Below are 26501 nucleotides of genomic sequence, written 5' to 3' on the forward strand. Positions count from 1 at the left end.
TGAAGTTCTCGTATTGTATCTTTCAGCTCCTTCAATTCATTCATATTCCTCGTTGAGTTATCCATTCTTGTTATCATTTCCTCAAATCTTTTTTCAAGGTTCTTAGTTTCTTTGCATTGATTTAGAACATGTTCTTTTAGCTCACAGAAGTTTCTCATTACCCACCTTCTGAAGTCTAATTCCGTCATTTTGTCACAGTCATTCTCCATCCAGCTTTGTTCCCTTGCTGGTGCAGAGTTTTGGTCCTTTGTAAGAGGTGAAGTGTTCTGGTTTCAGGTGTTTTCCTTCTTTTTGCGCTGGTTTCTTCCCATCTTTGTGGATTTATCCACCTGTCGTCTGAGTAGTTGCTGACCTTTCGATTGGGTCTCTGAGTGGACGCCCAGATTGTTGATGATGAGGTATTTCTGTTACTTGGTTTTCCTTCTACCAGTCTAGCCCCTCTGCTGTATGACTGCTGAGGTCCACTCCAGGCCCTGCATGTCTGGGGTACACCTGTAGCAGCTGCAGAACGGTGAGGGATGCTACCAGTTTCTTCTTCTGCTATCTTTGTCCCAGAATGGTGCCCGCCTAATGTCAGTCTGATCAGTCCTTTTTGAGGTGACTCTGGATTTACAGGGGTCAGGGAGCTGCTTGAGGAGACAGTCTGTACTTTATAGGAGCTCAAGTGCTGAGCTGTGAGCTCTGTTGTTCATTCAGGGCTGTTAGGCAGGTGTGTTTAATTCTGCTGCAGCACAACTCTTAGAACCCCTTTTTTTCCTCAGATGCTCTGTCTCGGGGGTGTTGGGGCTCTCTTTATGATTGTCCGTGGCACTATCCTGCCCAGCTAGGAGGCAGTCTAGTCACTATTTGCCTGCCAAGGCTCCGCCCTACTGATGTGGTGTGGGCCCTGTTGCTGCGGGCTCTGCCCTGCAGCTGCGGGCTCTGCGGCAGGCTCCGCCCTGCTGCCACCAGCTCCGCCCTGCAGCGGAGTCTCTCTGTTATGGCATGTTGCCTCAGCAACAGCAGGCTGCGTCAGCAATGGGAGTGTACCTCCGTATGGGTGGATATCCTCGGTAATGGCGAATGCCCCTCCCCCACCCAGCTGCACCATCCTGGATTCAGCTGTGCTAGCAGTGAAACTCTCCACCCAGGGCGTTTTGAGTTGCCGTTTTGTTTGTCCCTGTGTGGGTGAAACCCGCTGAGCCCACTCGCCTGGCTCCCTGCCTCAGAGCGAGTTTTTTTTGTTTTTTTTTTTTTAAGTTGAACGGATGGCTCTCTCCCAGGTGTTTCGGTTGCTCACTGTTAGAGCACCGGGATCTGTGTGATTTCCCGTGCAGCTAGCCACTGCACTGGCTCAAACGCCACTTCCCAGGAATCTCCTGGTCTGGCTCACTGTCCAAGTCCCGTTTCATCAGATGGATATGCTAATCTGCCCTCCCAAATCTCAAATTGCCAGTTTAGCAGGGCACCTGGGCCCGTGTGTTTTGTGTGGATTGTTGGGGAGTGCCTGCGCTGCAGCACCGGCTGAAGCGGCTGCAACAGCCGAACTGGCTGCACTTGGGTCCCATGTCTTTCCTACCACCTGGGACTTTCCCTGTTCTGTGGGCAACAAAGATCCATCTGGAAATGCGGCTTTGACTCACCCTCTGAGCATTCGCTGAGAGCTGAGATCCCAAGTTGTTCTTACTGCGCCATCTTGAAAACCCCAGTCAACAACTTTTTAAATGTTCTAATTTTGTATTCAAATTATTGTTCTGAAAACAATGTTGCATACATTTCACCAAACCTATTTCTATTCATTTTAGTGTGAAATTTTGTAGAATGAAGTGTACTGCCCCTCCAAATACACACTGCATTCTCTATATCTTGTTCTTTGTCTTGGGAGACTGACTCATATCCTATGAATTGCATCAGTGGGCTCTCTGGACCTTCAGAATCCATTTCTGACTGGGTTGACCCAACAGGAAGCATTTAGAGAAATGAGATGCACCACTGTCAGGCTACTGAAGATAGCCAAAACCCATCCACCAGAGCCCATAGTTCCTGTTGCTAACACTCTTCATATCGCTTTCTCTGCAGGCTTTACTAAGGGTTATCTTCTCTGCTTAGAAATGATAATAAACCATGCATGGTGGCTCACACCTATAGTGCTGGCTATTCAGGAGGCTGAGGTGTGAGGACTGTTTCAGTTCAGGAGTCTGAAGCTGCAGTGAACTAGGATCAAGCCACTGCACTTCTGGCTGGGTTACAGAGTGATATCCTGTCTCAGGATCTCAGAAACAGAGGGAAGGAGAGAGGAAGGGGAAAGGAAAGGAAGAGAAAGGGCAGGGCGAGGGAGGGAAGAGAAAGGGAGAAGAGGGAAGGATAATGAGTCTCAGCTCCTACATGTGTTATTTTACTTAAACTCTCTTTGAATTACCTACTTTGAGTATGTTATCTGTTTCCAGCAAGAGCCCGAACAGCACAGATTTTCAGGAATACTACATATATCAAACAGCAAGTACATCGATTCTTTAAGAAATTAAACCAGCATTCGTTTGGTTTGGTCACCTGCACATAACCATTTTGGTAAACCATTTGAGATTTGTACCAATTTCAATATCACAAGAAAATATACAAAGTCCGCAAATAAAATCTCACACACTCATTAGATGTGTCCATAGTTTAAATATTATAGTTTAAAATAAATACATAAACAACTAGCCCATGGTTACAATTTGACAATAGAATATGTGTATTCATTGACACTAACAGACAACTCTTAATCTCCCACTGAGATTTGTTGAGCATGTGTTTTAAACTGTATTAAGTGTGAGTCAGGTGTGTAATGTTCCAGCCCTTTGCTGGTAAATCACACAAAAACTAAAAATTTGCTTTAAGTAATTAAGTGAACTGGGGTCATGAAAAATGTACTTAATTAGTATTTTATACATTGACTCCTGTTTATGAAAGATAATGTTAACATTTTAAGACATATTATAAAAAATATCCTTAAGCCACATGACAAAAATTAAACAGAAGTAACAGGAAAGTCATCTTATTTCCCTAAGGTTGCCTACATCCATAACCAGATAAACAGAGATCATATCTAGCATGCACTGAAGTCTTCATGGTTCTAAGTTAATACTAAAGCCCAGAGGCCCACGAATCATCTCTGTTCTTGGATCCCCTAGTATGCTTACCCATCCCATTAAGAAAGTCTCTATGCCAATGCGGCAGCTCTCAGCATAAAAAGTATACCACAGATGTAAAAACCTTTCTTTGAGGAGTAAAGAGAGCCACAGAGCCATGGCAGAGAGCCAGAAGAAAATCCAGATACCCACAGAAAGCCTGAAAAATGCCAGAGAGATGGGCAAATGAAAGACTTGGTGTCTGGATTTGGTGCCAACTCTAGAAGAGCCCCTGTCTATGAGCAGCAAAGACTGGGAAATGGTGTAAATCTACTTTGGTGCCTATGGAAATAACACCGGTCAGACCTTGCAAACAAAACTGACAAAAATAAGTCAAAATTAAAAACATCAAGTATCATATATGAGAGTTCTGGGATATTTCACAACAAAAAGAAGAGTCACAGACCTATTATCCCAAGCAATCTCCCTCTACTTCTAATCATTTTATAACATAACCTTTATTTATATTAGACAAACAATGAAACAAAGTCAGTGCAGTGCCACCTCAGGATGGTGATATTGCGCTTAACCTCCACCTAATAACTGCAGCTTTATGAAACTGGTTCCCAAATACCACTCCATGGACTTCTGCCAATCCAAGATGATGTTTTCGCCAGTTTGTAATAATGACAGAAAAATATTAATATTATGAATTGTATTCTATTTAATAAACAGTCGATTTTGAAATTAAGTCATTCCTCCTATTTAGCTATTAAGATTATTTTGCTTTTCTCAGCCTGGCGCAAGTGCCTTGGGAGGCCAAGTCAGGCAGATCACTTGAGCCCCGGAGTTTGAGACCAGCCTGGCCAACATAAGGAAATCCCATCTCTACTAAAAATATAAAAATTAGCCGGGCCTGGTGGTGCACACCTGTAGTCCTAGCTACTTGGAAAGCTGAGGCAGGAGAATCGCTTGAATCCAGGAGGTGGAGATTACAGTGAGCCAAGATCGTACCACTGCACTCCAGTCTGGGCGACAGATTGGGACCGCATCTCAATTAAAAAAAAAAAAAAAAAGATTATTTTGCTTTTCTCAAAGCAAATTCAAAGTAATACCTGATACTCAATTATAATTTTTCAAACAAAAGACTTTAATGTTTCTGAGTCTTGAAATCCAGTCTTGGAAACAATGGCCATAGAATGCCTATATAACAAGAGATAAGAGATTCCTAACCAATTGAGATGAAGAAATTTTCTCTCGCTCTTACAAGAGTTTTCCCCCACCACAGTAATGTGTGATGGGAACCTCTGGACAAACACTTAACCTCTTTCTTCATTTACAACATGAGGCAGTGAAATTACGTGATCTTCAAGGTTCTTTCCACTTCTCATAGTCTATGATTCTCTCTACATAAAGGTCATATTTCACATAATGTGTATAATGTGATCATAATATATTAAACATTCTTGAAGGTCTGCAGTCAGCTCTTGCATAATGTTATTCATTTGCTATTACTCATAGTAGCCAACAAGATCCTAACCATAAATAGCTACATTCGGAGAAATGGTTAGCATGTAACACACAATAAACTTTGGCTTCCTCCCTCTCTGACATTGTTACACAAGACACTACCTTAGTTTCTGGATCAGTGGCAAAATAAACATTATCCCTTTCCAAGAGCTTAAATGACTTATCTGGAATTATGGTATGATCTCTCAAAACACAACAAAACACTAGAATACCTAAATAAATGGCATTTTAATAACTGTCATCAATGCAGTAAGAGACAGTATGCTAAATTTTGGACTAGGAGCAATGTATTTATTATAAAGGATAAAATATGAACAACTGGGATTACTTTCTGAGAGCTAATTATACAGATCAGGTCATTTTTGTCTTACCCAAGCAAATCAGAGTCAAGAGGCCAGTGGGGGAAAGCACCTGGGGCACATAGCACCTGCTCCAAAAATCAGCTGTAAAGCCCAGCTGCTGAAATTGCCTGCTATAACCCTAAGATCAGTTATAACTAGTAACTGCTGAAACGAACTGCCATGACTCCATCGTTGTCACTCTAGTGTCAATGAGCTTTCTTCTAAAACAAAGTGTTGCATTTCTCTAATTTCCCAAGCTTTTCTTTGTTCTTCAGACGTGCCAAAAACTGCCCCAATCTGTTTACGTGCCCCAAATTGCAATTCGGTTTTATGTACATTCTCAAATAAAATGTTTTGCATAGATTCATCTCTATATTTTTATTTTGACTTTGATTGACACTTTCTATAACAATTCCCTTCCTCTTTGAAAAGGAAAGATGAATTATAAAAATGAAATGTTTGCCGGGTCCAATGGCTCACGCCTATAATCCCAGCACTTTGGGAGGTTGAAGCAGGCAGATCACAAGGTCAGGAGATCGAGACCATCTTGGCCAACATGGGGAAACCCCATCTCTACTAAAAATACAAAAATTAGCTGAGCGTGGTGGTACACGCTTGTAGTCCCAGCTACTCAGGAGGCTAAGGCAGGAGAATCACTTGAACTGGGAGGTGGAGGTTGCAATGAGCCAAGATCGTGCCACTGCAGTCCAGCCTCCTCCGTCTCAAAAAAAAAAAAAAGAAAAGTTATACATCAAAAGAAAATCTTACTGAATTTTCCCAAGAATAATTTAATAGGCAGTATTAGTTGTGAATATAAGCAACTTGACAAAGTCTAAACCACCTGGTGCTCAACAAAGCATGTGCCAGGGAGACAGAGAGCAACCTGCACATCCCATTCCTCTCAAAATGAAGTGATGTCCTAAGGTTTTGTACCCAGCGGGCTATGAAAATGTAAACACCCAGGTACAGGACATATGATTCCTTAGATTAAGAGATATTCTCAATCATAAAAAAGTGAGACTAAGAAAGTAAATGATGAGTGTAACTGCTAGTATAGCAAGCTTCCTAAAATTTACTTAGGCAAAATATATATATATATTTGAATCTACTGGATATAAAGCAAGATGGGCAAGATAAAGTCAACATTCTCAAGGTACACGTGAAATTAGAGAATGTCTCTAAGCAGCCACTGCATGATTATGTGTGACTTTCTCCATCTCCATTTTAGGCAGTAGCTATTCTATCTGCTGTCTAGTAACTATGAATTCTCTTACTCTATTATTTCAGACTTTTCATTGGTTCCCGAAATGGTTCCTTGTATCACCTATATTTATGCCTATAAACTTGAGTCTCATTAACTTAAACTATTTTGGAAGCACTTACATCTTCTGTTCTACATTATCAACTGCCTGCATTACTTTATTTAAAAAACTGGAAGTGAGGGAGGGAACCTGCCCATTCTCAAAATTACTTTGCATTAGACATAAGTTGGCAACGGACTTTTAAATAATAGTTCCTGAATTTAGCAACCACAATTTTCTAATAGCCATGTCCTTCTTATATTACATGATAGCATGTCCTGCTATCATGTAAAGGAGACCTCCCTTGAGTTTATTAAACAACGTGTTTAAATGAAGAAATAAAATCAGGGAAGTCCTTTTCCACCCTGAAAAATTCTAAGTAACTAAATGGCTATGTAGTAGTATATGTCAAACATACTAAGTAACAAAAGTATCTTTACTTGTGCAGAAACACTACATCAAAATATATGCCAAACACAAAAACTCTCTTAAGAAGCTACTGTTTGCCAGAACAATCAAGCAAGAGAATGAAATAAAAGGCATTCAAATAAGAAAAAAGAAAAATGTCAAATTATCTCTCTCCACTGACAATATGATTGTATACCTGGAAGACCTGAAATACTCCACCAAAAGATTTCTAGAACTAATTAATAACTTCAGTAAGTTTCAGGATAAAAAAAATTAGGGTAGAAAAATCAGTAACATTTCTATATATAAATAATGTCCAAACTGAGACCAAATCAAGAATGCAATCCCATTTGCAGTGGGTACACACACACACACCCAATACCATCTAACCAACGAGGTTAAAGATATCTATAAGGAGAACTACAAGACACTACTGAAAGAAATCAGGACAATACAAGCAAATGGAAAAACATTTTATGATCATGGATTGGAAGAATCAGTATTGTTAAAAATGGTCATACTGCCCAAAGCAATCTATAGATGCAATGCTATTCCTATCAAACTACCAATGTCACTTTTCACAAAATTAGAAAAAACTACTCTAAAACTCATATGGAACCTTCAACAAAGTCAACAATGACAAGCAATGGGGAAAGGACTCCCTAAATTATAAAAATCCTAGAAGAAAACCTAGGAAATGCCATTCTGGATACTGGCCTTGGCAAAGTCCTCAAAAGCAACTGTATCAAAAACAAAATACCCAATTAGGAACAAATTAAAGAGCTTCTATACAGCAAAAGAGACTATCAACAGAGCAAACAATCTACAGACCTTTGTTGGATGCACAGTTTGTGAATATATTTTTTGTGAATATTTACAGAATCACGAATATTCACAAACTGTGCATCCAACAAATATCCAATATCCAGAATCTATAAGGAACTTAAACGATTCAACAAGCAAAACACTACCCCACTAAAAAATGGGCAACACACATTAAAAGACATGTCTCAAATGAAGACACACAAAATTAGCCAGGCAAGGTGGCACATACCTGTAGTCCTAGGTACTTTGGAAGGGATAAAAAAATTACTTAATTTGTCCTAACCTAACCTCGTACTCTTTTTTTTTTTTTTAAGAAATTTTTGTTACCTCTGAAAATAACTGGTCAGAAAAATATAAATATCTAAACCTGAGGTTAAGACACCCTTAGCACAGTCTGTAGATGGAACATGCCTGTGTATATATGGAAGAATGTCCTCCATAATGACAAATAGTATGGTTACTGGAAAGAACATAGCTTGAGGGTCAAGCAGAAGCCTGGGTCCATGACTGTGTGACTGAACCTGTTAGCCTCTTCTTGCATAAAATGAGAATAATACAATTGGACCAGGTGTGGTGGCTCATATGTGTAATTCCAACATTTTGGGAGGCTGGGATGGGAGGATTGCTTGAAGCCAGGAGTTCAGGACCAGCCTGGGTAATATAGTGAGACCTTAAGCTCATTAAAAAAAAAATTGTTTTTAATTAGCCAAACATAGTGTCACAACTTATAGTCCCAGTTACTCAGGAGGCTGAGGTGGGAGGATCTCTTGAGCCCAGGAGTTCAAGATTATAGTGAGCTATGATCGGACCACTGCACCTGGGCCTGGGTGACAAAGGGAGACTCTGTCTCTAAAATAAATAAACACACAAACTCAGTTGTCATAAATTCAACTGTTTCTATGTATGTATGTATGTATGTATGTATGTATGTATGTATGTATGTATCAACTCATGAATTATTGATGGCACTTGAGTTCCAACTATCCTTTATCTATCTGATTTTTTAAAAAAAAAGCAGAGCAGAGTTTTATATAAACTCTAACTCCCTGTTGAGATTCTCTATTTGTTGAGTTATTGCTATAACCCTTTCCTTTATTTCTTTATACATGTTTACTTAGATCTTAGAACCTATTTATAATAGCTGCTTTAAAATCCTTGTCTGTAAAATCTAGCACCTGGAGACAATGAGCTATGATTTCTATTGCCTGCCTTTTGATCACTGCCACAATTTCCTGTCTCTTGGTATGTGTCATAATTTTATATTTAAAAACATTGTATAAACTATGGTATAACAACTCTGGATTCTGTGAAATTGGTCTTCCTCTACAATGTGCTAGTTGCTGATTTCTCTGCTCAGTTTTATTATTTCTTTTATTCTTGCTTTACTTTCAAGCCTGACTTTCAGGGTCTGGCCATGTGTCTATGTATCTTAGTGGATAGCCAACTATTCAACAGAAGATTTGCTCAAATACCCCAAGTCAACAAAAGTCGTTTTCCTTTGCCAAAGGATCTGTACATCTACCCAGATTTTTCTTTCCCCTGGACACTTTTTCATGGTTCCTCTGCACCCACAGCTAATCATTATCTTAGGCTGAAAGAGCCACTGGCTCCCAAAGCACACATGCCACCAAAACAGTAATTTCTGCAGACAATGCTGGTGGGCATATGCAATACCTGCCACTCAGAGATGAGTGAGAATTTTCCAAGCACAGCAGGTAAGGCACTAGTCTACACAACCTTTCTCACCCTGGAAGATCCTCTACACCAACTAATCAGCCAACCAGACTTAGAAGAGAGAAAGCACAGAGTGAGATGGGAGCAGCTGCAGGCATGAATGCCACAGATTCCCACTGTGGTTGTGCAAAGATTAGCAGTTTCTCAAGCTTAAACACCTTTCAGATTATTATATGCCTTTGGGTGAGTTTCAGAGTACTACAATAGTTGTTTTCACCTATTTTGCAGATGCCATTAAATCTAAGTCACAAACTCTTACCATTTTTTTTTTTTTTTTTGAGACAGAGTCTCTCTCTGTCGCCAGGTGGGAGTGCAGTGGCAGGATCTCGCCTCACTGCAACCTCTGCCTCCTGGGCTCAAGTGATTCTCCTGCCTCTGCCTCCCGAGTAGGTGGAACTACAGACGCATATCACCACGCCCGGCTAATTTTTTTTTTTTTTTTGCATTTTTAGTAGAGCCAGGGTTTCACTGTGTTAGCCAGGATGGTCTCAAGCTCCTGACCTCGTGATCCGCCTGCCTCGGCCTCCCAAAGTGTTGGGATTACAGGTGTGAGCCACTATGCCCAGCCCACAAACTCTTACCATTCTTAAATGTATTTATTTCAGTTTCTCTTCCACTACTATATTACAAACTACTCTGGCACATCTACTACAATATTTCTCATTCCTTAAGATCTAACCTATGCTGCTCCTTCTCCATGAGGCTTTTTCTCATTAGTTGATATACACTGAGCTCTCCCTTCTCTGAATTCCTATCATGCATCATTATTTCATAATTATTTTGCATGTGTTGTACTTTTTCTTTTCAGCCACATTCAAAAGCCTTTGGGGAAAGAAATTGGGTTTTCATGATTTTGTATCCTTATCCTATACCTGGCAAAGTGCTGAGTGTACAGTAAATTCTCAAAGGCTTTATGTCTCAAAAAATTTACACTTGAGGCCAGGTGCAGTAGCTCACACCTGTAATACCAACACTTTGAGAGGGTGAGGCGGGCAGATCATGAGGTCAGAAGACAGAGACCATTCTGACCAACATGGTGAAATCCAGTCTTTACTAAAAATACAAAAAACTTAGCTGGGCATGGTAGCGCAAACCTGTAGTCCCAGCTACTCAGGAGACTAAGTCAAGAGCATTGCTTGAACCCAGGAGCCAGAGATTGCAGTGAGCTGAGATCGTGCCACTGCACTACAGCCTGGGAAACAGTGTGAGACTCTGCCTCAAAAAAAAAAAAAAAAAAAAAAAAAAAATCTACACTTGAAGAAATGTGTCTTGTAGCCTATGAAGTCAAACAATACCATTAGGAAACAATAATCAAGACTCCATGACCTAACCATGTTTTTTAGTAGTAGTAGTAGTAGCAGTAGTATTGAGAAAAAAATATTTATTCTTTTAAATTACCAGGCCCAGAGACAGACATTTAAATGAGACAGCAAACATATACACTTTTGAGTCATATATTTACCTCTTGAAACCTAATAATTCCTCACCTATTATTAGGTTAATTTATAGCTACAATGTTATATTATTAATATGTCATTCCCTTCTCCAATGTCACATAATCTGAAGTGTACACTATTTACTGAAAGCATGGGGCAGAGACTGCTAGTAGCCAACCTAATATCCATTTTGATAATTTTCCTTACTAACAAAACCTTAATCACTTCCCAACTTTCCCTGAAGCTAGAAGTTCAATTTGAGAAAATGCAATAACTGGAAAGATATTTCTATTTGTTCACAATATTATGGTAAGAAATAAAAAAGAAAATTCATGCAAAATGTTTAGAACAATGTCAGGCACATGCTATAGTATCAATAAATGTCATTTACTGTTAATAACAATTATTATATAATAAAAATAAGTTATTATTACCACCCAGTGGTAACTTCTAATCCAGTGTAAAAATGCCGTGATAAGTGATCATATTAGAAACACTAAACTAAAAAATATTTTTCTCAATGAGAGGGTATATTCTAATCTATTCCTGGTTTTATTTTGGCTCCTACTATCACCCTGCATATGAAAAAATAGCAGAGAAAGCAGTTTAGTGACTGCATCACAGGAAACCCTAAATATGTTTTACTTCCTCCTTCTTCTCTCTTATGAGAGCTTAATCTTATGGTTCCGAAGATTTTATAACATCAAAGTTTGCCCTCTGCAGTAACACAAATTTGTAATAGGTGATGCAAAGAATTTTTTAAATTTCCTTACCCAGAAGATCCAATGCTCTTACAAACACCAAGGAGGGGTCTTTTTTCAGCAAAGTTATCACATTTTTGAGCACCTGATAGGGAGCATAAAAAAAACTGTAAGCTTTGAGAAATATCATGATATACTTCCCATTATTTTCATGTTTTCAAAATACTTGAAAAAGAAAAATATTCATTTTTAAGTTGATATAATTTATATAATTGACAATAAAAAGTAGAAAAGCTACTATAAATTACCATTATATATGTAATAATTTTAAAAAGTTAATCAGGCTGGACACAGTGGCTCACGCCTGTAATCCCAGCACTTTGGAAGGCTGAGGTGGGCGGATCATGAGGTCAGGAAATCGAGACTATCCTGGGTCAACATGGTGAAACCCCATCTCTACTAAAATACAAAAAAAAATTAACCAGGCGTGGTGGTGAGTGCCTATAGTCCCGGCTACTCAGGAGGCTGAAGCAGAGGAATCGCTTGAGCCTGGGCAGCGGAGGATGACATGAGCTGAGATCGTGCCACTGCACTACAGCCTGGGTGACAAAGCAAGACTCCATCTCAAAATAAATAAATAAATAAATAAAATTTTTTTCAAGTTAATCGGCATTTTTTTATTTTTTTTGAGATAGAGTCTTGCTCTGTCACCCAGGCTGAAGTGCAGTGGCACAATCTCAGGTCACTGTAACCTCCGCCTCCCAGGTTCAAGCAATTATCCTGCCTCAGCCTCCCGAGTAGCTGGGACTACAGCCTCATGCCACCATGCCCAGGTAATTTTTGTATTTTTAGTAGAGAGAGGGTTTCACCATGTTGGCCAGGCTGGTCTTGAACTCCTGAGCTCAAGTGCTCCATCTGCCTCAGCTTCCCAATGTGCTGGGATTACAGGCATGAGCCACCATGCCCAACCTGAACCAGCATATTTTTAATGTGTTAACTGGCACCAATTTCAATCTTAGTCACATTCTCCATGAGATCAGAAAACCATTCCATACCCCACCAACTAATTACCTAAAACTAGTATAATCTTGATGTCAAAACTAAATAAAGGTAGTTCAGGACAAGAAAACTGTAAAGTAATAGGTCATTCCCATTGATACACATTAACTGCAAAAATCCTTAACAAAATATTAGCAAACTAAATAGCAACATCACAGAATCTTTAAAAGCCACAATAATTGATAACACCAGTACTAAATGTGATACGAAAGGACTATATAATGAAATTTAACTATACATGTTGACACTTATTTAAGAGCTCCTCAAAAATTCCAAAAATCTGACAAAATCTTATCATCATATTAATCAAAATTGAAATACAAATACCCCTTAATCCAATAAGTCACTGCTAGAAGTTCATCTTACATATATATTCAGGCATGAGAGAAATAAATTGTATATAATATTATTCACAACAGCATTGTTTATAATACGAAAAGATAAAACATTTCAAGTTTATAGTGGAATATTTCCTACCACTGCAAAACAACAGAATGAATTAGTCTGTAAAAACATGTAATGAGATAGAAGATATGAAGTGGAAAAAAGGAATACACACAACAATAGGAAGACACAGAGTAATATACTACCGTTTTTATGAAGAGGAGAAAAAAGGACCTGCATACACGCATATATGAACTCCACAAGGATACATAAAAAAACACTGTAACAGTTACTTATAAGAGGAAAAATGAAAAAAAATGATAGAAGAAACTTTTCATTATATACTTTAGGGTCTTTCATTTTCAAACCATGTGAATATATAAATTTCCCCCAAAATATTTTCCTTTGTTTTTTAAATAAGAAGGTAAATGTCTAAGAAAAAAGTAAATGGCTATTTCAACTTCTGAGTTAAGATGGTAGACTGAACACAGGACTTTCATTTTATACCTTCAGAAAATTCTAAGAAAAAAAAATATTGAATTAAATTGACTTTAAAAATATATAACCCCAACAAATTTTGGAAATAGAAGACTGATGACTGACTTAGCAATCGTAAGTAAAAGTTCAAGGTACTGCGTGGGGGAAAACCTGACACCCAAATCACTTTATATTGCAGAATCTTTAAAAGGCACAATAACTGATAATACTGGGTACTGGATTTGATGGGAGATGAAGCTAAAATAAAGAAGACTAGATTTGATATTGGCTATCTGAAAAATACAACGATGCTAAGATCTTTACCTCGTTAGGGCACTCACCTTCCCCATTCCCAGCACAAAGCTGAATGGTTACTCTCTAGTGACAGACAGAAGGACACTGGGTATACATGAATGCAAAACAAAAAAATGAAGATTAAATGACAACACTAACATTTAATGCTGAAACAGACCTTCATCACCCTTCATGTTGCCTTTCCCAAGTGCTTCCAAGACACTAGCAGCAGAACCTTATCCTTTATTTAGGTGGGCACTTGTAACTCTCCTCTGAGACACGCTAACAAGTCCACGAGGAAAGACTAAAATATACTATCCATCAGAGGGGTCCAACAAACAAACACCACAATCAAAGCACCTCACAATAAAGTTAAAAGTCAACAAATAAACCAGGCACAGTGGTTCACACCTGTAATCCCAGCACTTTAGGAGGCTGAGGTGGGTGGATCACCTGACATCAGAAGTTCAAGACCAGCCTGGCCAACATAGCGAAACCCCGTCTCAACTAAAAATACAAAAATTAGCCAGGTGCCTGTAATCCCAGCTACTCAGGAGCCAGAGGCATGAGAATCACTTGAACCTGTAAGGCAGAGTTTGCAGTGAGCCCAAACAGTGCCATCATACTCTACCCTGTACTATAAGAGTGAAATTTCATTAAAAAAAAAAAAAAAGTCAACAAACAGATATGCAGTGTTTCAATTAGCCTTCCAGTTTGCCACTGACAATCATGTGCAAACAGTCAATGTTTAAGTCATCTGGAAAGTAATACTACACAGGAAGAACACATTAAAAATTAAAAATTGTCATTAATAATTTCCATGATGTAAGATAAGATACTGCAGACATGAAACAAAATAAGAATACAATAAAAAAAATAGGTTTGGAGAATAAAAGAGAGCTCTCGAAGAATGATAAAAACATGATATATATATATATTTTTTTTTAAATGGAGTCTCACTGTATTGCACAGGCTGGAGTGCAGTGGCCCGATTTCGGCTCACTGCAACCTCCGCCTCCCAGGATCAAATGATTCTCCTGCTCCAGCCTCCCAAGTAGCTGAGACTACAGGCATGTGACATCACACCCAGCTAACTTTTGTGTTTTTAACAGAGATGGGGTTTCACCATTTTGGCCAGGATGGTCTAAAACTGCTGACCTCAGTTTATCTGCCTGTCTTGGCCTCCCAAAGTGCTGGGCTTACAGGCAGTTATATATAGTTTTAAACTCAAAACAAGAATCAGAGGCAAATTTAACAAGGCTACAGTAATCAAAACAGCATGGTACTGGTACCAAAACAGGATATAGACCAATGTTACAGAACAGAGGCCTCAGAGGCAACACCAAACATCTACAACCATCCAATCTTAGAAAAACCTAACAAAAACAAGCAATGGGGAAAGGATTCTCTGTTTAATAAATGGTGTTGGGAAAACTGGCTAGCCATGTGCAGAAAGCAGAAACTGGACCCCTTCCTGACACCTTACACTAAAATTAACTCCAGATGGATGAAAGACTTAAACATAAGACCTAACACCATAAAAACCCTAGAAGAAAATCTGGGCAAAACCATTCAGGACATGGGAGTAGGCAAGAACTTCATGACCAAAACACCAAAAGCGTTGGCAACAAAAGCCAAAATAGACAAATGGGACCTAATCAAACTCCACAACTTCTGCACGGCAAAAGAAACAGTCGTTAGAGTGAATCGGCAACCAACAGAATGGGAAAAAATTTTTGCAATCTACCCAACTGACAAAGAGCTAATATCCAGAATCTACAAAGAACTAAAACAGATTTCAAGAAAAAAATGAACAAGTCCATTCAAAAGTGGGCGAAGGATATGAACACTTTACAAAAGAAGATATACATGAGGCCAATAAACATATGAAAAAAATGTTCATCATCACAGGTCATTAGAGAAATGCAAATCAAAACTAAATTGAGATACCATCTCACGCCAGTTAGAATGGGCAATCATTAAAAAATGTGGAGACAACAGATGCTGGAGAGGATGCGGAGAAATAGGAACACTTTTACACTGCTGGTGGGAGTGTAAATTAGTTCAACCATTGTGGAAGACAGTGTGGTGATTCCTCAAGGACCTAGAAATAGAAATTCCATTTGACCCAGCAATCCCATTACTGGATATATATCCAAAGGATTATAAATCGTTCTACTATAAGGACACATGCACATGAATGTTCATTGCAGCACAGTTTACAATAGCAAAGACCTGGAACCAACCCAAATGCCCATCCATGATAGACCGGACAGGGAAAATGTGGCACATGTACACCATGAAATATTATGCAGCCATAAAAAATGATGAGTTGTTGTCCTTTGTAGGGACATGGGTGAACGTCCAAACCATCATTCTTAGCAATCTGACACAAGAACAGAAAATCAAACACCGCATGTTCTCACTCATAGGCGGGTGTTGAACAATGAGAACACATGGTCACAGGGAAGGGAGCATCACACACTGGGGTCTGTCAGGGGAAAATAGGGGATGGACAGCAAGGGGTGGGGAGTTGTGGAGAGATAGTATGGGGAGCAATGCCAGATATAGGCAATGGAGAGGAAGGCAGCAAATCACACTGTCATGTTTGTACCTATGCAACAATCTTACATGTTCTTCACATGTACACCAAAACCTAAAATGCAATAAAAATAAACAAAAGAATATTTTCCAGACAGAAGAGCAAAAACACAAGAGAAGAAAAAAAGCATCTCTTTATACACACACAAGAAACTGAAAGGCATGAGTTCAATCTTCTAATACATAGATGACGGAAGTTCCAAAAAGAGATGAGAGAAAATAGGAGAAAATCACCCATGAAATAATTCAAAAAGTTTCGCCAGAACAAAAAACTACGATTTTATCAGCTTTTTCAGGTTCTAGCACAGTAGATGAAACACGACAATATCAGAGTATATTGTTTCAAGACAGTGATAACAAAGAAAAGCTTCCAAGAGCGAACAGAGAAGAAACAGATTTTTTTTTTATTGCATTTTAGGTTTTGGGGTACATGTGAAGAACATGCAAGATAGATCCATAGGTACACATGTGGCAGTGTGATTTGCTGCCTTCCTCCCCTTCACCTATAACTGGCATTTCCCCCCATGCTATCTCTCCCCAACTCCCCACCCCCCGCTGTCCCTCCCTATTCCCCCCAACAGACCCCAGTGTGTAGTGCCCCCCTCCCTGTGACCATGAGTTCTCATTGTTCAACACCCGCCTATGAGGGAGAACATGCAGTATTTCATTTTCTATTCTTGTGTCACTTTCCTGAGAATGATGGTCTCCAGGTTCATCCATTTCCCTACAAAGGACACCAACTCATCATTTTTGATGACTGCATAGTATTCCATGGTGTATATGTGCCACATTTTCCCTGTCCGGTCTATCATGGATGGGCATTTGGGTTGGTTCCAGGTCTTTGCTATTGTAAACTGTGCTGCAATGAACATTTATGTGCATGTGTCCTTATAGTAGAACGATTTATAATCCTTTGGATATATACCCAGTAATGGGATTGCTGGGTCAAATGGAATTTCTATTTCTAGGTCCTTGAGGAATCGCCAGACTGTCTTCCACAATGGTTGAACTAATTTACACTCCCACCAGCAGTGTAAAAGTGCTATTTCTCCACATCCTCTCCGGCATCAGTTGTCTCCACATTTTTTAATGATCGCCATTCTAACTGGCATGAGATGGTATCTCAATTTAGTTTTGATTTGCATCTCTCTAATGACGTGATGATGAGCATTTTTTCATATGATTGTTGGCCTCATGTATGTCTTCTTTTGTAAAGTGTCTCTTCATATCCTTTACCCACTTTTGAATGGGCTTGTTCATTTTTTTCCTGTAAATCTGTTTTAGCTCTTTGTAAATTTGGGATATCAGTCCTTTGTCAGATGGGTAAACTGCAAAAATTTTTTCCCATTCTGTTGGTTGCCAGTTCACTCTAATGACTGTTTCTTTTGCTGTGCAGAAGCTGTGGAGTTTGCTTAGGTCCCATTTGTCTATTTTGGCTTTTGTTGCCAACGCTTTTGGTGTTTTGGTCATGAAGTCCTTGCCTACTCCCATGTCCTGAATGGTTTTGCCCAGATTTTCTTCTAGGGTTTTTATGGTGTTAGGTCTTATGTTTAAGTCTTTCATCCATCTGGAGTTAATTTTAGTGTAAGGTGCCAGGAAGGGGTCCAGTTTCTGCTTTCTGCACATGGCTAGTCAGTTTTCCCAACACCATTTATTAAACAGGGAATCCTTTCCCCATTGCTTGTTTTTGTCAGGTTTGTCTAAGATCAGATGGTTGTAGATGTGTGGTTTTTCCTCCAACGCCTCTTGGTTTTGGTCCCATTGGTCTATACCTCTGTTTGGGTACCAGTACCATGCTGTTTTGATTACTATAGCCTTGTAGTATAGTTTGAAGTCTCCTGCTGTGTATGATGCCTCCTGCTGTGTTCTTTTTGCTTAGAATCAATGTGGCTATCCAGGCTCTCTTTTGGTTTCATATGAAGTTTAAGGCAATTTTTTCCAGTTCTGTGAAGAAGGTCATTGGTAGCATGATGGGGAAAGCGTTGAATCTGTAAGTTACTTTGGGCAATATGGCCATTTTCACGATACTGATTCTTCCTAACCATGAACATGGAATGTTTCTCCATCTGTTTTTGTCCTCTCTTATTTCATTTAGCAGTGGTTTGTAGTTCTCCTTGAAGAGGTCCTTTACGTTCCTTGCTAGTTGTATTCCTAGGTATTTTATTCTCTTTGTAGCAATTGTGAATGGCAGTTCGTTCTTGATTTGGCTCTCTTTCAGTCTGTTATTGGTGTATAGGAATGCTTGTGATTTTTGCACATTAATTCTGTATCCTGAGACTTTGCTGAAGTTGCTTATCAGTTTCAGATTTTGGGCTGAGACGATGGGGTCTTCTAGATATACAATCATGTCGTCTACAAATAGAGACAATTTGGCTTCCACCTTTCCTATTTGAATACCCTTATATCTTTTTCTTGCCTGATTACTCTGGCTAGAACTTCCAATACTATATTGAATAGGAGTGGTGAGAGAGGGCATCCTTGTCTAGTGCCAGATTTCAAAGGGAATGCTTCCAGTTTTTGCCCATTCAGTATGATATTGGCTGTTGGTTTGTCGCAAATAGCTTTTATTATTTTGAGATACATTCCATCAATACCAAGTTTGTTGAGGGTTTTTAGCATAAAGGGCTGCTGAATTTTGTCAAAGGTCTTCTCTGCATCAATTGAGATAATCATGTGGTTTTTGTTTTTGGTTCTTTTTATGCGGTGATTATGTTTATAGACTTGCGTATGTTGAACCAGCCTTGCACCCCCAGGATGAAGCCTATTTGATCATGGTGGATAAGCTTTTTGATGTGCTGTTGCAATTGGCTTGCCAGTATTTTATTGAAGATTTTTGTGTCTATGTTCATCATGGATATTGGCCTGAAGTTTTCTTTTCTTGTTGAGTCTCTGCTGGGTTTTGGTATCAGGACAATGTTGGTCTCATTAAATGATTTGGAAATGACTCCCTCTTTTTGGATTATTTGGAATAGTTTCAGAAGGAATGGTACCAGCTCCTCTTTGTGTGCCTGGCAGAATTCGGCTGTGAACCCATCTGGACCTGGGCTTTTTTTTTGTGGTAGGCTCTTAATTGCTGCCTCAACATCAGATATTGTTATTGGTCTATTCAGGTTTTCAACTTCTTCCTGGTTTAACCTTGGGAGGATGCAAGCGTCCAGGAATTTATCCATTTCTTCCATGTTTACTAGTTTATGTGCATAGCGTTGTTTGTAATAATCTCTGATAATGGTTTGAATTTCTGTGGAATCTCTGGTGATATCCTCTTTATCATTTTTTATTGCATCTATTTGGTTATTCTCTCTTTTCTTTTTTATTAATCTGGCTAGTGATCTATTTTGTTGATCTTTTTGAAAAACCAGCTCCTGGATATAATGATTTTTTGAAGGGTGTTTTGTGTCTCTATCTCCTTCAGTTCTGCTACTTATTTCTTGTCTTCTGCTAGGTGTTGAGTTTTTTTGATCTTGCTCCTCTAGCTCTTTCAATTTTGATGACAGGGTGTCAATTCTGCATCTCTCCTTGCTTCTCTTGTGAGCACTTATTGCTATATATTTTCCTCTAGAGACTGCTTTAAATGTGTCCCAGAGATTCTGGTATGTTGTGTCTTCGTTTTCGTTTGTTTTGAAGAACATCTTTATTTCTGCCTTCATTTCATTGTTTATCTAGTCAACATTCAAGAGCCAGTTGTTCAGTTTCCATGTGAAGCTGTGCGGTTCTGAGTTAGTTTCTGAATTCTGAGTTCTAACTTGATCGCACTGTGGTCTGAGAGACTCTTTGTTATGATTTCCGTTCTTTTGCATTTGCTGAGGAGTGATTTACTTCCAATTATGTGGTCAATTTTAGAGTAGGTGTGATGCGGTGCTGAGAAAAATGTATATTCTGTGGATTTGGGCTGGAGAGTTCTGTAAATGTCTATTAGGTTTGCTTGTTCTAGGTCTGAGTTCAACTCCTGGATATCCTTGTTCATTTTCTGTCTGGTTGATCTGTCTAATATTGACAATGGGGTGTTAAAGTTTCCCACTATTATTGTGTGGGAGTCTAAGTCTCTTTGTAAATCATTAAGAACTTGCCTTATGTATTTGGGTGCTCCTGTATTGGGTCCATATATATTTAGGATCGTTAGCTCTTCTTGTTGTATCGATCCTTTTACTATTATGTAATGGCCTTCTTTGTCTCTTTTGATCTTTGTTGCTTTAAAGTCAACAAAGACTTTAAAGAGACGAGAATTGCAACTCCTGCTTTATTTTGCTCTCCATTAGCTTGGTAAATCTTCCTCCATCCCTTTATTTTTAGCCTTTGTGTATCCTTGCATGTGAGATGGGTTTCCTGGATACAGCACACTGATGGGTTTTGGATTTTTATCCAATTTGCCAGTCTGTGTCTTTTGATTGGGGCATTTAGCCCATTTACATTTAGGGTTAATATTGTTATGTGTGAATTGATATTGCCATTTTGATGCTAGCTGGCTGTTTTGCCCATTAGTTGATGCCCATTAGATTCTTCATTGTGTTGATGCTCTTTACCATTTGGTATGCTTTTAGAGTGGCTGGTACTGGTTGTTCCTTTCTATGTGTAGTGCCTCTTTCAGGAGCTCTTGTAAAGCAGGCCTGCTGATGACAAAATCTCTGATTACTTGCTTGTTTGCAAAGGATTTTATTTTTCCTTCACTTATGAAGCTCAGTTTGGCTGGATATGAAATTCTGGGTTGAAAGTTCTTTTCTTTAAGGATGTTGAATATTGGCCCCCAGTCTCTTCTGGCTTGTAGGGTTTCTGCTGAGAGATCTGCTGTGAGTCTGATGAGCTTCCCTTTGTGGTTAACCACCTTTCTCTCTGGCTGCCCTTAGCATTTTCTCCTTAATTTCAACCCTGGTGAATCTGATGATTATGTGCCTTGGGATTGCTCTTCTTGAGGAATATCTTTGTGGTGTTCTCTGTATTTCCTGGACTTGAATATTGACCTGCCTTGCTAGGTTGGGGAAGTTTTCCTGGATAATAATATCCTGAAGAGTATTTTCCAGCTTGGATTCATTATCTTCATCACATTCAGGTACACCTATCAAACATAGATTAGGTCTTTTCACATAGTCCCATATTTCTTGGAGACTTTGTTCATTCCTTTTTACGCTTTTTTTCTCTAATCTTGCCTTCTCTTTTTATTTCATTGAGTTGATCTTTGACCTCTGATATCCTTTCTTCTGCTTGGTCAATTTGTCTGTTGAAACTTATGCATGTTTTGTGAAGTTCCTGTGTTGTGTTTTTCCGCTCTATCAATTCACTTATGTTCCTTTTTAAGTTGTCCATTCTCGTTAGCATTTAGTCAAAACTTTTTTCAAGTTTCTTAGTTTCTTTGCATTGGGTTAGAACATGTTATTTTACCTCACAGAAGTTTCTCATTACCCACCTTCTGAAGTCTGATTCTGTCATTTCATCACACTCATTCCCCATCCAGCATTGTTCCCTTGCTGGTGAGGAGTTGTGATCCCTTGTAGGAGAAGAGGTGTTCTGGTTTTGGGTGTTTTCCTCCTTTTTGCACTGGTTTCTTCCCCTCTTTGTTGATTTATCTACCTGTCATCTTTGTAGTTGCTGATTTTTAGATTAGGTCTCTGAGTGGACATCCAGTTTGTTTATGATCAAGTTATTTCTTTTTCTTAGTTTCCCTTCTAATAGTCTGGTCCCTCTGCTGTAGGACTGCTGAGGTCTACCCCAGGCCCTGCTTGCCTGGGGATCACCTGCAGCAGCTACAGAACAGTAAGGGTTGCTACCAGTTTCTTCTTCTGCTACCTTTGTCCCAGAATGATGCCCGCCAAATGTCAGTCTGATCAGTCCTTTGTGAGGTGACTCTTTGGATATACTGGGGTCAGGGAGGAGACAGTCTGTCCTTTATAGGAGCTCAAGTGCTGAGCTGCGAGCTCTGTTGTTCATTCAGAGCTGGTGGGCAGGTACGTTTAAGTCTGCTGCAGCAGAACTCATAAACGCCTTTTTTTCCCCAGGTGCTGTGTCCCGGAGAGTTAGAGCTTTATTTATGAGTTTCCGTTGTGCTGCTGCCTTTTTTCTCAGGGCTGTGCTGCTCAGCAAGGAGGCAGCCTGGTCACTGTCTGCCTGCAGAGGCTTTGCTGAGCTGCTGTGGGCTCCACCCTGCTGCCATGTGAACTTCCCTGTAGTCCTGTTTATATGGGTGTGATTAGAACTGCCTCGGCAATGATGGCCCACCTCTGTAATGGCGGACTCTCTCTGTAATGGCAGGTTGCCTCAGCAATGGTGGGATGCCTCAGCAATGGCAGACTACCTCCGTAGGGGTAGAGTGCCTCAGTAATGGTGGACGCCCCTCCCCCACAGAGCGGGACCATCCCGGGTTCAGCTGTGCTGGGGACCGATGGGGCTCCTCTGCCTGGGAATCTCCTGGTCTGTGGGCAATAAAGATCTGCCTGGAAATGTGATGTCCACTCGCCCTCTGCACTTTCACTGGCAGTTGCAATCCTGAGCTGCTCCTAAACGGCCATGTTGGATCTTCTCAGAAACAGATTCTTATAGGATTAGCAATTCAAGTGGTTGCTCCAGGTATTAAATGATACAACTTAACACAAAATCTTTCAGCTGACATCATACTAACTGAATGCTTTTCCTCTGAGGTCAGATATAAAGCAAGGATGTCCACTCTCACCACTGTTTTTCAATAGAGTACTAGAGGTTCTATCCAGTTCAATAAGGTAGCAAACAAAATAAAGGTCATACAGATCAGAAAGGAAGAAATAAAACTCCCTATTTATAGATAACATGATTGATTACATAAAAATCCAGAGGAATCAACAACAACAAAAAAAACTCAAGAAAAAAAATATACTAGAATAAGTTCAGCAAGTCACAGGCTATAAGAGTGGCATACAAAAACACATACTACCATGAACACATGAAAATTGAGATTTAAAGTACAGGAGCATTTATACTTGTTCGAAAGAAATTTAAATACTGAAGTATAAATCAATTAAACATGGACAGGACTTATGTACTGGAAACTACTAAATGCTGATAAAAGAAATAGACAACCTAACTACATGGAGATACATAACTGATATAAAGTTTAATGCAATTCCTACCAAAACTCCAGCAAGATTTTTTGCAACTATAAACATGAGTATTCTAAAATTTTATGGAAATGTAAGGGAGCTAAAACAGGTTTAACAAAAGAAGAAAGTGAAGGAAATCACTCTAACATATTTCAAGAGTTATATAACTACAGTACATATGAGTTAGTGGTACTAGCAGAGGAATACACAAATAGATTAAAGGAAGAAAAGAAAACACAGAAATAGACCACACAAATATGGGCAAATGATTTTCTTTATGAAGGTATAAAAGCACTTCACTGGAGGAAGAATAGTCAACAAATGACCTTGAAACAACTGGATGTCTATTAATAATAAAAAAAACTAAATCTTACATTAATCCCAAATTAACACAAAATTGAGCATAGATTTAAATGTAAAACTCTACCACTTTTAGAAGAAAATCTGTAGGATACAGTGTTTGATGAAGTCTTACACAAGATACCATAAAGTATAATCCATAAGATAATTTTAAAAATCAATTAATTGGATTTAATTAAAATTATAGGAGAATGAAAGCACAAGCTATATCCACACTTTAAAAAATACTTGCAAACAACATATCTGACAAATGACTCAAATCTTGAATATATAATCTCACAACTCAACTGTAAAACAACAATCCAATTAGAAAATGGGCAAAAGACATTAAGAGAGAGATATTTCACTGGAAAGAAGAAACAGATAGCAAATCAGCACAGGAAAAGCCATTAGGGAATGTAAATTAAGAGTACAGTGAGATATCACTACACACCTACTAGAAGAGCTCAAAGGATCATGACAATAGTAAACGCTGAACAAGATGAATAAACAGAAACTAGATGTCTCATACATTGTTAGCAGAAACATAAAATGCCACAGCAGAAATATAAAATGCCACAATTATCACTCCTTGGTAATTACCAAAATGAACTGAAGACTTTTGTCCAAACAAAAACTAAAAAAACAAAACAAAACAAAATCCCAGTAATCACCATACTGGGCATTTATCCCAGAGAAATAAAAACTTGTGCTCACAGAAAAACTTGTGCACAAATGTTAATAGCAGGTTTAGATATAAGAGTCAATATCTGAAATCACCCCTGATGTCCCTCAACAGATGAATGGTACATCCATACCAGAGAATACTAATCAACATAAAAAGGAACTAACTACTGATAGACTAAACAACTTGGATATACCTCAAGAGTACTGTGCTAGTGAAAAAGCTAATCTCAGCTGGGCGTGGTAGCTCACTGGTTCATGCCTATAATCCCAGCATTCTGGGAGGCCAAGGCAGGCAGATCATTCGAGGTTGGGAATTCAAGACAAGTCTGGCCAACATGGTGAAACCTCATCTCTACTTAAAAAACGAGCCAGGCATGGTGGTGCGCACCTGTAATTCCAGCTACTCAGGAGCCTAAGGCACAAGAATTGCTTGAATCCAGGAGGCAGAGGTTGCAGTGAGCCAAAATCACATCATTGCACTCCAGCCTGGGCAACAGAGCAAGACTGTCTCAAAACAAAACAAAACACTAATCTCAAAAAACTTGCATATTTTATAATTCTACTATGTAATAATCTTGAATGACAAAGTAATTATTATAAAGATAGAGAAAAATGGTTCTCAAGGCTGGGGACGTTGTAGGGAGGTAGCATAAGGGAGATCTTTGTGGTGATGGAACACTGCGGTATCTTGATTGTGCTGGTGGTAAATGTGATAAAATGACATGAAACTATGTACACACAAGGATACACTGGACTGTTCTGTAGTATTTTTACAACTCCAGTAAGTCTGTAATTGTTTAAAAATAACATTTTAATGGAAGATAGAATAGAGAAAACTTCTTGCTAGAATTGCTTTCAAAATTATTTTCTATAATATTAAATAATTCTGGTTTGCTATTTTAAAAAGTACATGAAAAAAGAATAAGAAGACAAGTCATAAACTAGAAAACATCTGCAAAAAACACATCTGATAAAAGGATTGTTAGCCAATACAAAAGAATCACAAAATTAAATACCAAGAAAACACAATGGGCAAAAGACCTGAACAGTCACCCTCACCCAAGAAGACACACACAACAAGCATATGAAAAGATGCTCTAGGTTACATGTTATTACAGAATTCTAGACTAAAACAATGAGATGCCATTGGCACAGCTGCTAAAACGACCAAATTTCAGAACACTGACAACACCAAATGTTGAAGAGGAAGCAAGCAAGACCCTTCACATACTGCTAATGGAAATGCCAAATGGCACAGCCATATTGGAGGACAGTTAGGCAGTGTCTTGCAGAACTAAACATACTTTTACCATAAAAAGCTGAAATCACGTCCCTTGGTAATTACCAAAATTAACTGAAAACTTTTGCCCACACAAAAAATCTGCACATGATGTTTATGACAGCTTTATTTATAATTCCCAAAACTTGGATGCAACCAACATGTTCTTCAGCAGATGAATGGATAAATAAATTGTGGTATATCCAAACAACAGACTAAAAAGCAATGAGTTAATGAAATGATGGAATGTTAAATGCATATTGCTCATTGAAAGAAGCCAATATAAAAAGGCTACATACTGTATGTTACCAACTACAGGACATTGTGGAAAGGATAAAACTATGGCAACAGTAAAAAGATCAATGGTTGCCAGGGATTAGGAGGAAGACATGAATAGGCATGACACAGGAATTTTAAGAATTTCAAGTTTTAAGTTTTAACTGAAACTTCTGTATGATGCTTAGTGGATTACTATTTCATTATACATTTGTAAAACGTATCATTATACATTTGTGAAAATTTCTAGAATCTATACCAAGAGAATCCTAATGTCAATTATGGACTCCGGGGAATGTGTCAGTGTAGGATCATCACTTGTAACAAATGTACCACAATGACGCAAAAAGTGGGAAGTGGAAGGAGGGAGTGCCTGAGTATGGTCAGGGGGTATACAGAAACTCTATGTGTTTTTGTTTGTTTGAGACAGGATCTCACTCTGTTACCTAAGCTGGAGTGCAGTGGCATGATCTCAACTCACTGGAACTTCCACCTCCCGGCTCTAGTGATTCTCCCACCTCAGCCTCCTGAGCAGTTGGGACTACAGGCACACACCACCATGCCCAGCTAATTTTTGTATTTTTTTGCAGAAACAAGGTTTCACCATTTTGCCCAGGCTGGAAAACTCTATTTTCTGCTTAATTTTTCTGTGAATCTAAAACTGCTCTAAGAAATAAAG

General features: G+C 38.9%; 1 protein-coding gene across 18 annotated transcripts in view; it reads right to left on the reverse strand.

Moving 5' to 3' along the window:
• Positions 1-26501, reverse strand: part of BCAS3 (BCAS3 microtubule associated cell migration factor) — a 754554-nt gene that overhangs the window by 612627 nt on the left and 115426 nt on the right. For all 18 annotated transcript variants that reach the window (XM_078373699.1, XM_078373700.1, XM_078373696.1 and 15 more), the window contains exon 7: positions 11438-11510. In XM_078373699.1, the coding sequence (XP_078229825.1) occupies positions 11438-11510 (73 nt within the window). The remainder of the gene's footprint in view (positions 1-11437; positions 11511-26501) is intronic.

The sequence above is a fragment of the Callithrix jacchus genome, chromosome 5 (genome assembly GCF_049354715.1).
Source record: "Callithrix jacchus isolate 240 chromosome 5, calJac240_pri, whole genome shotgun sequence".
In the NCBI taxonomy this organism is placed as follows: domain Eukaryota; kingdom Metazoa; phylum Chordata; class Mammalia; order Primates; family Cebidae; genus Callithrix; species Callithrix jacchus.